At 39.4% G+C, this 17,673-nt stretch overlaps 1 protein-coding gene across 1 annotated transcript in view; it reads left to right on the top strand.

The window, feature by feature from the left end:
* The window catches only part of lig1 (ligase I, DNA, ATP-dependent), a 151,028-nt gene that overhangs the window by 39,156 nt on the left and 94,199 nt on the right, over positions 1-17,673 (top strand). The window contains exons 11-17 of the mRNA XM_020941232.2: positions 1,620-1,733; positions 1,843-2,009; positions 3,138-3,214; positions 4,075-4,166; positions 5,925-6,024; positions 7,765-7,850; positions 15,161-15,276. Of these exons, the coding sequence (XP_020796891.2) occupies positions 1,620-1,733; positions 1,843-2,009; positions 3,138-3,214; positions 4,075-4,166; positions 5,925-6,024; positions 7,765-7,850; positions 15,161-15,276 (752 nt within the window). The remainder of the gene's footprint in view (positions 1-1,619; positions 1,734-1,842; positions 2,010-3,137; positions 3,215-4,074; positions 4,167-5,924; positions 6,025-7,764; positions 7,851-15,160; positions 15,277-17,673) is intronic.

Below are 17,673 nucleotides of genomic sequence, written 5' to 3'. Positions count from 1 at the left end.
TTAATTCTTCCGACGATCGATTAAGAAAATTTCATCGAATGCCCATCCCTAATTGGGAATAATTCTGAGCAATAAACGTTAAAATATGGTATGGGGAAATCTAGGGTGGGGCGAGACTTGAGAGACATGAGATTAGATCTGCAAGAACGAGACAAGACAAGAGTTTGACATTCTTTCAGTCCAGTTCACCATTTTTTGATTTGCGTTATTTAATATTTTTGTCACTGTAACACTACTTCTTTTGGGCTTTTCAAAAAATGTAACTCACCAGTACTTTATTTTGTTGTCCAATCCAAACGTAAAAACATGGAAAAGAAATCTCACGAGCTCATTTTCAGCATGTGTGCACAATCTCATGTCAGTTTTGTCTCGTGAGATCTTGCGGCACGAGATCTTGTCTTGTCTCTAGGGATTTCCTTTTTTGAGACTTTGAGTGCATGCTATGAAAACAGAGGGGAGGGGGAGCTCATGTTGATGTTGAACTGAAGCTGACGTGATTGTGAAAAAAAACCCTTTAACTGTGAGAGAGCAGCTTATTCCACCTGAAGTCACGATAAATGAACCCCTCTGTTTTCTGACACTTCTCTTCTGTTTCTGAGTCCAGGCTAATACACAGTGTGAGAGGAGTCTATTTTAGGCTCAGTCCAATTTTGGAGCTGACAAAGGGAGAAGTGCTTTTCTCTATGCAAACACAGCTCTGGGGCCTTTGTTATCCAAACTTCACCGTGGTTTAAATTACACAACTTTTATGAAAACTGTCCAGGCTGGAGTCAGTATCATAGTAACTGATGTGTGATTGTAAAACATGATTAAGACCACAATTGATACTTTGCAGCTGATGTCTTCACAACATTTCCTGGGGGGTGATGCTAACTATAGGCACTGCTCTGACTGACTGGACTGAAAGAACTGGCTTCTGTCAGGCTACTGTATTTTATCATTTACTGAGGCTGTAACCGAATCCACACTATCCACACTCCCTACTCAGGGCACTATTTAGGGGTCACGCCATTTTTAGTGGTGTCCAAATGTCCAGCAGATGAAAAAATAGTGCACTCAATATTTCCAACAATGCACCTTGAAAATTGGACAGTGACTGAATCAAATGAAGCTCTGGTTTATGGCACTATATATCCTAAATCTGAATAAAACACTCTTAAATAAATTGTCATGGTGTAAAGGTGCTAGAGTAAGGTGCTTACCTTCCCTAGAGCTGTTAATGTTCACATCTCAGATAAAAAGTATTGTTATTATTAGTCCATAAATACTCATGCCAGTCTGATCTGATCATTATTTATGACAGAAATCAAGTCGTATCAGAGTTTAGTCTTTACACTTTTCTCACCCAGATGCCAGAGTCACATGACCTGACTGTAGTGAGCGTCTGAAGTCTCAATCACTGTGAAAGAGTGCACGGTTTAGTCCTTTAAATATTCCAGGACAATATAGTGAATGAGGGGTTAGGGGCTGAGGTAGACATTCAGACACAGCCCTTGTTTTTTACATGTCATTGTATTGCCCTGTTCTGTTGAATGCCCTGTTGAATTGGGGGTTAACCTGTTGCATTGTGGGTTAACCTGTTGCATTATGGGATACCTGACCCTCCTCCTCTCCTGTAGATGACCTGCTGTGCTGTGTGTACCTGTGCTTAAACCAGCTGGGCCCCGCCTACCTGGGGATGGAGCTGGGAGTGGGAGAGACGGTGCTCATGAAGGCCGTGGCCCAGACAACAGGTGAATGTGAAAACTGATAAAAGATGAAATGCGTTTAAGACCTAACAGGGGCACATCCTAGGTAATAAAATAAAGGATCATTCATTGTAGTTTCTTGTTTTGTCTATAGGTCGTCAGTTGGATAAAATCAAAGCGGAGGCTCAGGAGAAGGGGGACCTAGGACTGGTTGCTGAGAGCTCTCGGAGTAATCAAAGGATGATGTTCCAGCCGGCGAGCCTGACCGCCACCGCTGTGTTCAAGAAACTGAAGGAGATCGCAGCCATGAGTGGAAACTCGGTGAGTCTGGACTGTTCTCACCTGTAGATTTACATTAAAGAGGGGGTTTTACACTTATTAATTGCTTAAACAAAACTTATTTAAATCCTGTTACCTTTGTTGCTTTGTAAATGCTGTATTCACTGGAAAATGAACATTGTTGGAACATGGTAGAAAGCTCAGAAAATTTAGTTTAGTATAGGACTCCCTCTTTAAAGGGCCCATATGACACTATTTTCTGATCAATGTTCTAATGTTATTTCATCATCACAAACAAACCTGGAGGTGTGTTTTGTTTTATTCTCATGTTTAACACACAAGCCCTGCAGATTTAGGCTTTTTTTTCTCTCAAACAGAAAACACTTGTGATGTCATGTGGTAATGCTCTAAACTCCATACCTCTTCATTAGAATCATTTGGATGATTTCAGCCCTGGAATTACTAATCTCTACTGACCTAAAGATAAAAGGTAGCTAAACTACCACTATATTACATCACAAAGTGGTACAGAGCATTTTTTATCTTGGGAGATGCAGACAGACTAATAATTAAAAAGGTTTACTCAAACATGTGTGAATGAAATAAAAAAACACAACTCCAGGTCTGTTTTTGAGGAGGTAACAGCAACAAATCCAAATTTTCTAATCATTACAATTACTGTAGTCATTTAGTAGATTAATGGATTGTAAACATTTTGATTTGTGTATTATTTTATTATGATATTTGATATCATGATATGATTTTATTCAGAAAGTGTCTTTAGTGAAACAAAAATGTCTTTAGTCGTTGACAGCTCTAATCATTACTGTTCTATAACATCTGTGTTAACTATAATATGATGATCTTTTTCTTTATGAAACAGTAGATTCTCAGATAGGAAACTATTTAGATTATTTCTTCATTCCCACAGAACCTCTAAACTTTTATTTAGCTATTGCAGCTGCCCATGTTGTTTAACACAAGCCCACAGTCTGCTGTCAGTCAAACCATTAACTTTTCCATGTTAGCCATGTCATATTAGCATCTGTCATGTGTATATTTCCCATCTGTGTGTATTTTGTGGAGTGACCTCTCTCTTTTGCATTCCCTCCACTCTCTCTTCTTCTGCTCCTCTGTGAATCTCATTTTCCGTCACCGTCGCCCCCTCAGGCCATGAATAAGAAAATCGACATCATCAAAGGGCTTTTCGTGGCCTGTCGTTTTTCTGAAGCGCGCTACATCGTCAGGTAAAACGCACATCACACCAGCGGATCCAATCCACTATTTATATATGTCCGTGGGTCTGTATGTGTGTGTGTATGTCTGTGTGTGTATGTGTGCGCGTGTTTGTTGGGAAGGACATAGTAGCTGCACTGCAAAAAAGGTTATCTGCCTCAATTAGAATGACTATAACCAGGGTTTTCAAAGAATATCTGGTACAATTTTTACTACACATGCATGAACAGAGTACATTTAACATCTCATGTTTTTCTAATTATGACTTGGTTTGGTAGATAGTATCCATCCTTTTTCTTCCTCATTATCCGGGCCTGGGTCGCGGAGACAGCAGTCTGAGCTGGGAGGCCCGACTTCCTACACCCCAGACACTTCCTCCAGCTCCTCCGGGGGCTCTCCAGGGTTCCCAGGCCTCAGGGACTTAGTCCCTCCAGTGTGTCCTGGAGGGACCATTTGCATCCTCCATCTTGCCCTTTCGGTTGTTACCCAAAAATTCATGACCATGGGTGGGGACAGAAGGTAGATTTAGCCAGTAAATCTCGATCTTTGCCATTGGACTCAGCTCCTTCTTCAACACAGCACTACGATACAGTAATAATTTAGGCTTAGTAAAGTCTGACAAACTTGACTGTGGACAAAATGGCAACAATTTCTCATTTGTTTGATATTTTTCATCAATTCATCAAATAGTCTTGTTTAAATACATCTAATCTTGTCAAAAACTACTCAGATGATCCATAATCTTCACTTTATTTATCACAGATGTGTTTTGCAGTGCAGGTGTATTGGTATGGCTGAGGGCTGTTTGGTGGCAGCAGGTGCATACAGCCATGAATACTAAAGAGGGCGGGTCTTTGTTTTTGATTGACAGGTCGCTGGCTGGGAAACTAAGAATAGGCCTGGCGGAGCTGAGCGTCCTGTCTGCATTAAGCCAAGCTGTGTGTCTGACCCCACCTGGACAAGGTAAAATCTACACTCAAAATGTCATATGGTATTTTCAACTTGTCACTCAAAAACTGTTCTACTCTTTGAAACTAACCCACCGCTTTTGAAAGCCTGGAGAAATTCATTGTTGAGTTTTCTTAGAGATTAAAGGAAACTACATTATGACATAGATCAGTAAATAGCGGAATATGGAACCTTTTAATGTCAAATTTGTCTTTCCCGGTTCAGATATATTGTAAAGCACACAGCAGGCTCATGACCCCAAGTGCTGTTGTCTGTTTCTAATGTGGTTTTAATCGTCTGTGAACCAGGAAGTAAGGCTGATGCGCTCTTAGTATGCTAGTCGTTGTTAGAATAATATCATCTGTACTTTATCTTTAGTAAAAATAGAAAGTTATGTCGACAACTTGCTGCGTCTCCTTTTGTATTCTTTCAGCAGACTTCTCTATATCCTGCATTTATTACTTTTGATTTATTCACATATAAAGCCAAACAATTACAGGCCTAAGTGATTTCTCTTTGTTGACAAAATGAAATATTTATTCTAATTTATCCCCGGCTTCACCTGCCCACGACTAATACAAAATAAAGCTGTCCTCTCTCGCCCCCTTCAGATTTTCAGATTTTCAGGTTTTTAATAAGGCTCAATTAGTGGAAAGTGTTGGCAGCTCATTTGCATCGACTTAGGAGGAATCTGGTCTTGTTTTTCTTGGTCAGTTTTTAAATAATTTTAGTTTTATTTAATCAGAGAGGTCAGAGCAGGGCAGGCACAGAGGGAGCTGGACCTGAGCGTTATTATAAATAGTATAGTTTCATGTATATTACTGTGATGAAGTGGGTTTTTGTGAAATGTGTGAATAATTGCTCTTACAAAATGGGAAGTAATGACAAACTTAATATTTTGATGAATTACTAAAGCTTTGTAGTAGGTATATTTTATAGAAGCATCTCCTTAAAGTTGCGCTGTGTACTGTGTTTGCTTGTGCGTGCGTTGTGACTTACTGTAATTGCCAATTGTCAACTGAACAGAGCAGGATCAGAGCTTTTTAAAGAAGCGTAGCTTTAAAGCGGCTGTGGTAAAAAGTAAGACGACACTGACAGTTCTGCTAAAAGTGTCTCCTTAGCCGTTAGCACAGAACCCGGCAAAGACAAAAGTGGTAATAAATATTAAAGGTAGGCCACTTCTCTAAATTAAACTGGAATTATACCAAACTCCAGCCACTAATACAAGTATTCCAGTGAAAAGGAGTGTACAGGGAAAATGAAACTGAAGGCTTACATCATTTGCTCCATGTATCAAAATGTAAAGTCGCAGTGTGTAACTACTGCCTGTCTCCATGGAGATGTTATCTGTCTGTCTCTCTCTATGTCTGTCTGTCTCTCTCACTGTCTCTCTGTCTGTCTCTCTTTATCTGTGTCTGTCTGTCTCTCTCTCTTTGTCTGTTTCTCTCTCTGTCTCTCTCTCTCTCTCTCTGTCTGTCTCTCTTTGTCTGTCTCTGTCTGTCTCTCACTCTGTCTATCTATTTATATATATGAAAGATAATTTTAATGCTGTACCGTGTAACATTCAAGACACATTCATGTTACTTTTCCCTGTACTTCATAATATCATAATTTTAGACAGCCGTTTGGTGTAACTCCACATGGATAAAGTTGTAAATAGTATGTTTTAAGTGTTTGAAGTCCTCCTCCTTCTCTCCTCCTCCTGAGTTTTTTTTTCCTGTATCCTCACCAACCGATGATGTTTTTTCTCTTTCTTTCCCCCTCTCTTCTCAGATTTCCCCCCTGCTGTGATCGACGCTGGCAAAGGCATGAGCTCAGACAGCAAACGCTCCTGGATCGAAGAAAAAACTCTCATCCTCAAACAGACCTACTGGTAATGCACAAGGAGCTGATTTGTGGGATTTAGACCAATTGAAGACCGGGTTTAATCCAGGTTGAGTGCTGGTTGAGTCCAGGGTTTGTCCTGGGTTAGAACCATAGACTGTATATATTGTATATATAAATGGGCATGGGTAATGTGCTAGCTGCAGCATTCCAAATAGGAAGTTCTCATGTGGCTCTTCCGGCTCCTACTGACTCTGGTTCCCATTGATTTACAGTGGAATATTGTGGTCCCTCTCTCTGTATCTGCTGCTGTGAGCCTCATCATTTTGGTCTTAAAATATTCGTACTAACCCGCGCTATATGATCCTGATTTTTATTTTTATTTTTTTGCCATTTTGTCCGTAAAAAAAAAAATCAGATTTATAATATAGAGCCTGGCTCCAAATTCACCCTTTACCTGCTGTGGGTGACACACACTCACTTAATCCACTTTTTATCGTCTATGGTTTGAACTGAGTTAGAACTGAGTTATTGATTAAGTTCATGTCAAACTCAGGCCCGGGAGCCAAATTTGGCCTGCGATATAATTATATTTGAACCGCTAGATCATATCAAATAAGTATTAAAGCTGCCCGCCGGCTACAGTCATATATACACTATAGAGACATTATTTCTTTATTATTATTATTTTATATTCTGCTTGTTCTGGATTCAATGTTTAAACAAACTATTATTAAACATTTATTTTAATAAGAAAAGGTTTAACATTACATACCTCAAAAGAAGAGAAAAAAATGCAGATGTTGTTGAAAATTTTCAATAAATATTTAGTTTGGCCCATGACTTAGTCCTAGTTTTTAATTTTGACCCTTTGTGAATTTGAGTTTGACACCCCTGACCTAGAGAATTTACAGCAACTCGAGTCCCTGGTTCAGGCCCTGGTTCAGGCCCTGGTTCAGGCCCTGGTTCAGGCCCTGGTTCAGGCCCTGGTTCAGGCCCTGGTTCAGGCCCTGGTTCATTGTATTTGTGGTGTAGTTCTGGTTCAATATCTGCTTTAGTCCTAGTTCATTCTTGGTTTATTCCTAGTTCAGTCCTGGTTTAGTTCCTGGTTTAGTCCATGAATTAGTCTTGGTTCAGTCCTGCTTTAGTATGGGTTCATTCATGTTTTTTCCTGCTTTAGTTTGGGTTTTTTCAGGAAACTTCCCTATCTACATGCTCAGACATTGTTTAGTAATAGTTAATTCCTAGTTCAGTCCTGGTTTAGTCCTGGCTTCATCATGGTTCAGTCCTGACTCAACCCTGGTTTATTCCTGTTCATTTAGTACTGTTTTTGACACTGTCCAAAATGTAAAACTCAAATTAATAGACTTTGCCAAGCTTAATTAGTTAAAATGGTGAAACCTGCTATTAGGAAATTGACGCTTCCCATTTTACTTCACGAAAATCCATACTTTTAGACATTTTAACAACACAACAATTTGATATTTTTGTATTAAATCAATTTTCCAAAGTAACTGCCATTGACCACACATTAAAAAACAAGTATAACTATATTTCTCCTCCATATTGATTCCTGTATTGACCCCACTACATGCTTTTGTCTCTGTGGAATTGCTCTTGTCTGCTGCTCCAATCTGTCTCCAACTCTCACATTTATTCACTTTGGGGAATAAATTAACTGCACAAGAACCACGTTTTCTGAAGTACTGTCCCTTTGAGCTGGGATTGATTTTTGTTTTCTTTTTCCCTCCCTCTCTCCTCTCGTTGCTTCCTGTGCTCCTCTGACCAGTGAAATGCCCAATTACGACGTGCTGATTCCGGTTCTGCTGAAAGAGGGCATCGAAGAGCTCCCCAAACACTGCAAACTCACTCCAGGTAAATACGATATACAAGAAAACATGGACCAGACTGCACTGAGACTAGAGACTGCTATTGATGACTAAACTTCTCACAATGCTTCTTATATAGCTTTACTTAAAACAGACTTATTCTACAAAATTGACTTTTTTTAACCAAGTTATAGTTGTTTTCTTCTCATTGACCCTCTGAAGTTGTATTTGGATTGATTTCTGCATGTTTGAGTCATCTTTTAATTACTTATTTTCAAGATGCCATTTTACTGACCTAGCCCCATTTTCACTGCCAGCAATACACACCCACTGCTTTGCGCTTACTTTGTTTTATTTAGTTTCAATTTTATTTTCTTAATCGGAGGTACGTGTAGGATTCAGCTAGCCAGGCTGTTGCCACCAAATGCCTCTGCTCAATTTCACTTCTCTCCAGCAACTAGGTCAGGAATCAAAATACACTTGACGGTTCGCAAAACCCCCGGAAGTGTAAGCTCAGGCATCAGCCAATCAGCGAAGAGCCAGATATTATGTGTTGTCAACTATTCCCAAGATCTTGGATTTAAAGCTGTAACAAAGAGAATGTTTGAATTTTTTCAAGGGGAAAGACGTTATTGTCCTTCTTCCTACGAGATTTGGGAAAAGCTTCATATACCAGTTAGCCCCGTCAGTGGTCCATTACATACGTCGCGACCAAACAGCAGCGATTGGTTAAATGATAAAAAGTACCCGCCTACCGTCGAGCGAACGAAATCTAAGGCTGCAAGGTCAGATGGTTTGTATGAAGTGAAATGAAGTAAAACCGGCTGAGGAATCAGACTAGGATTCAGCAGCATTGTTTAGTCATTTTGGTACAAATGAAAAAACAAATGCGCCTCTTGCTAGTGTGATGTGCAGCTATTCATAGGAGGGAAGTCAGCGCACTTTTTTCTTTTAAGTTAGATATATTATTAAGACTTAAAATGTCCAAATTATAACCTATTGATCCACAGGTATCGGAGATTATAACTGTAGAACAGACACAAGCACTATAAATCTTCTTTAAAACTCAAGTCATAAATAAATTAGCAGTAACAATATCAACCAAGTATTCTTACAAAAATGTATAGAAGTTATAAAAACCATCAGAGAAAAAAGATTAAATCTGTATTATGGTTTCAAGTTTTCAGCTGCACATGTACACTATGAAACTTGTGTTGATCTATACAAACATCATTCAGAAATGTCCTTGTGTGTCAGATGGCCTCCCATTCTGTGTGAAAGCCCTAACCCTGTAGTTTAGACCTCTGAAATGCTCTGAAATGTGGATTCTTGTATTTGTTTATCACTTCATTTTTCAGTCTTCCTTCAAATGTTTATCGGAATCCTCAGTGAAATATAAATTGCAGATCTAATCACAGAAAAGTTACAATTACACATTTCAGCTGTTCAACCCTGATTTAAAATGTGATTCAAGCATTCAATCAAAATCACACATTGGTCCGTCCTTCCCTTTTCTAATGACACATGCAAATTCACAATATTTCAACTTAATTCATTCTAGGGCTGCAAGAGAAATTGTAATTTGAATGACCACAGTTAGCAAATTGTGAAGGGAGCAGTTCTACATTCTTTGGATCTGTACAATGTTCTAAAATCTCCCTGTGTGTCAGATGCCCTCCCTGTGTGTCCATGGGGTCTTATTCTGTGTAAAAACTGCTAACCCTGTAGTTTAGATCTGTACAAACATGTTCTGAAATGTCATTCTTGTATTAATTTCTCAGTTCAGATTTCAGTCTTTTGGTCAGTTCTCTGGAAAGTGTTTTAAACTGTGAACAGAATACTATTATTTAATCAAATCACAAATGTATTCACAATCACAATGCTTCTTAGAAAAATTTTATATTTTTTTAACCAAATCGTTAAGTCTTAATACTTTAAACTCCAAATTTGCGTCATTGTCACATAAGCTCCCCCAAGCTGTGATCTTAAAATAGACATAACTTGTGCCCAGCATTTGAAATCCAATATCTGTGATCTACCTCTGGGTTCGTATCGATCTTTGTGAGGAGGTTGGTCACTTATTTCACTGGAGTCATTTATCACTGCGAGGCCCAAAACAAAGGATTAAGTCCCAATTATTCCCATGTCAGAGCATTTGAGATAAGGTGCCTGGAACCTGCTCACAAAATGAATACATGCCACCATCGGAACATCGTAAATTGGAAACTAAATTGTCCATCTATGGTCTATTACGGCTGCTGCTGCTGTTTGGAGGTGGGGCATTGCTATTCTGAACAAGGCCAAATAAATGCAGTCTTTTCAACCAGAGCAATGGGTCACTCCAGGGCAGCAGTGGTGACTGTCCAAGTGCCAAACATTCAAGCCTGGTTAGAGCCCACTGAAAATACCAGGTGCCAAAGGGGGGCAGTAGTTGTAGCAGTAGGGCTAATGCAAACTGTTGTTGTGTCCTCAGGCTAGAGATGGGTAAATTAGCAGCCTCACCCCTGTCAGTCTGCCCCAGAGCAGCTGTGGCTTCAGTAGTGTCTCACGATACTAGTGTGTGGAGTGACTGAATAATGCTGTGAAGAGCTTTGTGTGGAAAGGCACTGTGCAAACTAATGCCATCCATCTTCTTCTGGGGCTGGGTCGAGGAGGCTTCATCCAGTTCTTCTGGAGGGACGTGGCCTCTTCCAGTGGGACCTGCCTGTGTAACACCTTCCCAGAGAGGTGCCCAAGAAAGAGGACCTGGATTTCAGAGCTAAGCCTGTGGGCGGAGTTAAGGCCGACTATCTCAGCCTGTAACGCTCCACCTCCTACATGAGCTCAGGCTCCTCCCCCAGCGGGGTGATATGTCCCAGAGCCAGTTTCTGTTTGTCTGGAACATAGACGGTATAAAGAAGTGGACTAAGAGAGCGTGACATTACCCATAGTGTTCAGCTTTAAAGTGCAAAGTAGCGTAACCCCCCCAAAAAACAAACAAACAGCAGGATCATGTAGAGTGTGTTAATATGAACATTTTAAGATCAAAATGACTCTCAGCAGCAGTTACAGAGAGAGGGACTACAATATTTCAACGTAAGTCAATGGGAGCCAGGGTCAGAAGGAGTCGGAAGAGCCCACAAGCTCACTTCCTATTTGGAATGTGGCTAGCGCGTGAGCCTGTGCCTGGCCACCAGAGGCCCACTGTCAAGCACCAACCCCAGACCTGGTACCAGTCTGCCAGCCTGAGCAACTGGCCTTGACATTACACTCATCAGAAAGGGCTTCTGGACAGTTGTTAGTCTGACCCATCCTCCTGGATCTGTTTACCATGGGTGACACCAGGGGCATGAAGTCTCTGATAACATGACTCCGACTCGTTCAGGCGTGCAAACCTGTCCTCCACATTAAGATGGCAGCTCAAATGGGGGTACCAATCTAATGCATTATTAATAGGAATCTTAAAAAAAAGAAAAGAAGAAAAAAAAAAACTTTACAATTATACAAAATAGACAAATCCTTAAAACGCCTCTGAAACACACAAAAAAAATCTGTTGTTACCCCGATCTCGTCATGTGTTTTACATTATGCACTTTCCAAACTTTCTAGATTAATTGCTAGTTTCCTGTATTTTTGGAGTTGTCAGTTGGGTCGAGGTGGCGCTAACACACCTCCCGAAACATGCACAAAAAGCTGCTAAAAATGGTGATACTTTGAGACATCTTCTTCACACCCACAAGTGTTTTTCAGTGGTATAAATTAAGTTTGTTTGTGTGTGATGTGACTAACGGAGCTGCAGGCTTCAAACACACGCAACACAGATGCATAGAGACAAATGGAGCAGATAAATAGTTTTAATTACAGCATCACAGGGATACGTGACATAAGGACAAATGCCCCACATTCTGTTCTAATAATACAACTCTTCTACCTGGAGATGGAGGCATGACTGTCTGGTAACCGTGGTAACACAAACATCCACACAAGCTGAATAAGGTCCTTCAAAAATACGATAATTAAGGAGCTTTTTACATCTTAAAAACACGAACATCAGAACTATTTCATTTTAGACAGTAGTTCAGTTATTCCTCACTGCACTTATGTATTCGGAGCATCCTAATTATTCACCACGATGAGTTTATAAAAGCTTTTTACAACTCTGAGAAAAGTGCAGAATTTTACCTTCACAACAGCTAGCATGCTAACACACACTTCATGTTTATTGAACAATAAAATTCTTTCTAATCAGATGCAGACAGTACGTGTGTGTGATATTTTGAGCGCTTCTTACAACTTATACAATAGATCTGTATGGAGCAAGGTACATTTTGGTCATTTACATGGGACTAAATGGTAGAGGGTATCATTTAGGGCTGGGTGATATGATACATTTATCGATCTCGATTTTCGATTCGATCTTCTTCCATCTTATTAAAAACAAACATGTGGACTTCAGGCATAAGAGCAGGGTGTCGGGGTCATGACAGTTTTAATTTTGTGTTCATAGGACCAATATTTCTGGAAAAATACACATTTAAATGTTGGAATGAGTTTGTACAATACATTAAACCTAATGCATACTTGCGTTACCGATAGCGGTAGAAACATGTGCATGCACGCACTACCACTATCAACAGAAACATGTGCGATGTCCATGTGCTAAATCTTCTTATGTTCTTATGCTCCACGCGTATGGAAGATCATTTGTTTCATCAGATTTAGAATTTTAATTTCTCACTTTTAATTTTTTAACTCTGAGGAAAAAAAAAAAAATCTGAATGTCAGTTAATGAAATTATATGTGTACATTTTCAAAGTGTTTAAAATTCAATATAACATATTTTCAAGCACTCAAATACAACAGTCAAAATTCAGAGTGTATTTGCTGTGAAAAAAAAAATGCAGCAAAGATCCAAAATGACAAGGCCTGAGGAATCGATCCAAAGTGATCCAATCTAACCTAGTAACAAGCAGAAAATAGTGCAGTGAACTTATTGGTCAGAATTTGCCTCATCAAAACCTCATCTTTCATTTCTTAAGTGTAAAACCCCACAGGTGAGAACAGCCAATAGGAAACAGGCTCTGTCCTCCTCACTCACACATGATCCATTGCTTCTGTCTTGGCATCTTGGATCTTTGTTGTGAAATTTTTCACTGCGAATTTTACACCCTGAATTTTGACTGTTGAATTTGAGGGCTTGAATATATATGTGCTGAATATTTAAAAGGTGATATTTTTATTTTGAATTTGAAACATATTGAAAAAGTATACTTAAAGTTTCAGCAACTCACCTTCAAGAAAAATCAAAACAAAACATTAATTAATAACATGAGCTGACCCACTTCTCCACAGATCTGACCTGTAACTTGGCTTGATGTAATGTGGCCTGCTTGTCTCCATAGAAATAGTTCAATTAAATGCCATACTTGGAACATTCCAGGAAAAAACAATAACATCTATATGGACTCAAGCAGGTTTTTGATTCTCTACCAGAAAAGTTACACAGTGCACCTTTAACTACTACTTTTAGGGAAAGCTATTAAACATATCCAAATAAAATGAGAAACTGGAGAATTCAAACATAAATGCTGGTTCAATTCCAACATTAACCAGTGCACATTATTGTTGTGTTGTTGGGCAAGACACGTAATGTACCTTTCTCATGCATGAATTTACCATGAGAGGCAATGATGTGTGGTGGCGGCAGAGCTGTAAGCGCAGATTGGCAGGTGCCAGTCTACCCCAGGGCAGCTTGGTTATACTGCAGGGTATAATGCTATATATTTAGGATTTATTATTATCATTTTTATTTTTGCTCTTTGTTATTATATTATATTGTGATGTGTGAGCTACAGTGCTGTAAACAATTCTTAACCGTCTCAAATCATCAAACAAATTTAGGTATTAAACAAAGATAACCCAATTAAACATAAAATGCAGTTTTTCTGTGATTTTATTTAAGAGAAAACTATCCATGCTATCCAAACCTACATGATCCTGTGTGAAAAAATAATCCCCACCCCTTGTTAAATGGCGAGGTATCTCTGATTAATCATATTATTGTGGAGTTCAATTTCATAGCCACACCCAGGCCTGATGCTGTCAAACCTTTCAAATCAAGAGATCACTTCAATAGAACCTGTCTGACGAGGTGAAATAGGCCATATTGAACCCAAGACATCATGCTGCGATCCAAAGAAATTCAGGAGCAGATAAGAAAAGTAATTGACATGTCTCAGTCTGAAAACGGTTACAAAGCAATTTCTAAATCTTTTGGACTCCAGCGAATCACGGCGAGCTAAAAAACAGTGAAACATGGTGGTGTTAGTGTCATGATTTGGAGCTGCTTTGCTGCTTCAGGACCTGGACGAGTTGCTGTGATTGAAGGAACCATGAACTCTGCTCTCTAACAAATCCTGAAGGAGAATGTCTGGCCATCAGTTTGTGACCTCAAACTGAAGCGCACTTGGGTTCTGCAGAAGGACAATGATCCAAAGCACACCAGCAAGTCAGCTCCTGAATGACTAGACCACTTCATAATCCTCATTTTGTTTTTGTTAAGCCAAAGTCCAGACCTGAACCCATTTGCGATGCTGTGGCGTGACCTTAAAAAGGCGGTTCATGCTCGGAAACCTTCCAATGTGACTGATTTAAAACAATTCTGCAAAGTAGAGTGGGCCAAAATTCCTCCACAGCGACTCCAGTTATTGCAAACGCTTTTCTGCAGTTGTTGCTGCTAAGAGTGGTTCAACCAGTTATTAGGTTTAAGGGGCAATTACTTTTTCACATAGGCCATGTAGGTTCAGATGGCTTTTTCCTCTTAATAAATAAAATCAGCACTTAACTCACAAACACAATATGAAGTTTTATCTATAAGTTTGCTTCATCTGAAATGGCTAAGAGTGACAAAAGTGCAAAAAAAAAGTAAGAAATCCGTAAGGGGGCAAATACTTTTTCACAGCACTGTACTGTGTCCAAATAATTTGCCTTGTATATCAATAGTTTAACAAAGTCTAAGTATGACGAGTGTATAATATCAAATATAATGTTTAAAAAATACTTGAAGACATTTATCCTGCATTAATTTAAGTTATTTTGCAGTTATAAAATGCCAATAAAAAGCATAATATAGGACTTAAAAGATAGTCAGAGATTAAAGCCTTATCATTGCTTTTGATGCTGCAGGTGCACACAACCTAAGAAACTCATTTTCAGAATTGAATTAACTTGTTTACTTCTATGTGATGGTCTGTGGTTGTATTTTTATGAGTTGAGGTGACTGAGAGGTGACTAAGATGTAAAAATAGGATTTGTTGGGGTAAAACTATTGATTCATTTTGAGCATCTGACCTCACCATTGCCCCCTGCTGGTTCCAGGAGTCCCTCTCAGGCCCATGTTGGCTCATCCGACCAAAGGAGTGGGAGAGGTCATGAAGAAGTTTGACGAGGCCGCCTTCACCTGCGAGTACAAGTACGACGGAGAGAGGGCTCAGGTAAATAAACTACTCCTACTACTACTACTACCACTACTATTTTCTGATCTATCTAATGTAGTTTCCTCCTCACAAACAGACCTGGAGTTGTGTTTTGTTTCATTCACACATGTTTAACACACAAACTTAGGCTAACTACTCTCAAACAGAAAACACCCTGTTCCACCTTGTGATGTCATGTGGTAATAGAGGAAATGTTACACTTTTTTTTTTTTTAAACTCCACACACCTTCACTTGAATCAATTTGGATTATTTTAGCCCTGGAACTGCAACTTTAGGTGATTTCTATACTCCTGTTACTTCTACTGTTAGTCCCATTTACTTAATATAAAAGTGCATTGTGTAACTTTTCTGGTGGCCAAGACCAAGTTACAGGTCAGATCTGTGGAGAGGTGGCCCCCCTCACAGTCCTATGAGCCTGTTTTTCTAGGTATTTTTGAGCCATAAAACCACTTGTAATTAAAAAAATGTAAAGTAGAACTGTTTAATGTCATACTGTGGAACATTCCAAACAGAACAATGATTTTTTTTCATAGGAACAAGCAGGTGATGGACCCCCAACCGAAAAGTTACACAGTGTCCCTTTAAATAGTATTTTTTGATGTAATTATTCTCCTCGCTCTCAGTTTTCTTCTTCTTTTCCTTCCTATAATATCGTGGAGTTGCAGTGATGAATGCAGTTAGTTTTCGCCTGTACCTGACACAGAACACATGCTGCTGAATTTTACATGTCGCTCCCGGCGGCGTTCGCTCGTGTGCGGATCCTGTATGTTTTTTCCCAACGCTACAAGCAAAACTACACTTTAGTGCACACGACTCCAACACCCCCAGCTCCTATACCACCGGCTCCTGCATCATCAGCCCTCACAGCGCTGTGCTTCTGTATGTTATTTTTTTCCCCCCTTTAAGACGAATGTGGCGTTCGTGAGCTCCTCGGGCGACTGGAGAGCTTGTTTTTCTTTGTTATGTTCAAGCTGTGTGGGATATTAGCATTATTCACACATCACAGCCATATATTATTAGCTGTTGTAGTTTTACAGTGACATTAAAAAACACATGTTAACATTTATTTTAATCACAATGTTCAACAAAAAACTAAAACTGAATGAGATAAATATTTACCACTCAAAATTATTGTTCATTTGGTCATTCATTGAAGTTAGCTTAATAACACACATAAAATAGATACTTAGGAACTCATGTCATTCACATTTCCTGAGGGTGCGCAGCTAACTGAAAGCACTATTCTGTCTGAGGCTGCTAAACTTTAGAATTAGAATCTTTTTTTTTTTTTGCTGAAGTGTGCAGTGTGTCCTCATGGTTAATGGTCGAACATTCCACCAATAGAGATGCTTGTAGAACACCCCCTGCGTGATGTCACTGTAATGTATAAGGTTACGTTTACACTGAAACAAATCACCATATCGGAAACAATTTGCGTCCAGACTAGGGATGGGCATTCGATGAACTTTTCTTAATCGATCGTCGGAAGAATTAACGATCGATTATCGATTAATCATTAAGGTTTTTATATTAAAATGATCATCATTATTATTACTATCTGCACTACTAATCTGCATAAATAAATTCAACTTTACAAGATATAAACCGTAACCACTCTAGAGCCACATCAGCCCGTTTGACATTATAATGTGTTTAATTCAGTTTTGCGCAACTCTCACAGAAACAAAACTTAAAACTGCATCGCTAATTTGCATAAACTAAGCAAAGATAAAACTACAGCTCTTGTGTCGCTGATGTGGTTCAATTTCTGTCAGATTAAAAGACATGACTCAGTGGAATATGGGTTAGTGTGACCATATTTGTGTTTGTCAAAACCAGGACACCGTACGGGGGGAGGGAGGTTGGGACTCGTCATCGACATTGCGCGACTCTCACCTGGCAAAACTTTTTCCCAGTGGACACAGAAACATATATGCTGCTTTATACACTGTGCACATGGACTCACACTTGTCCCGGACGCAACGGAAAGCGTGGAATTTCTTGTACAAGTCATCGTTAAATACACATTTGTGCTTCGGTACGTTGCAGACTGACCGACTGTTTGTGTCTCGCTCCTTCTGATGCATACATGTACGGACCCCTGTTTGGTCACGCTACGCACAGCAACCTACATTCCGTTTGTCGATTAAAATTAACATAGTCAATGAAATTCTTAATGATCAATTATCAATTAATCGACTAATCATGCCCATCCCTATTCCAGAAATGTTGTTTCTGTGTCCGCAAGCCTTCCCTATCTACACAACTTTGAGCATATTTGTTTACGTTTTACAGAAATGAAACTTAAAACCGCATGGCTAGTTTGCATAAATTGAGCAAAAAACAGCTCACGATTGTGCGCTGATGTGGTTCAGCTTCTGTCAGGACTAAAG

Source organism: Boleophthalmus pectinirostris, unplaced genomic scaffold (genome assembly GCF_026225935.1).
Source record: "Boleophthalmus pectinirostris isolate CB_2022bp ecotype Guang Dong unplaced genomic scaffold, ASM2622593v1 HiC_scaffold_16, whole genome shotgun sequence".
In the NCBI taxonomy this organism is placed as follows: Eukaryota; Metazoa; Chordata; class Actinopteri; order Gobiiformes; family Gobiidae; genus Boleophthalmus; species Boleophthalmus pectinirostris.
Note: the sequence above shows the minus strand (reverse complement) of the source record. Positions and strands in the feature narration are given on the sequence as shown.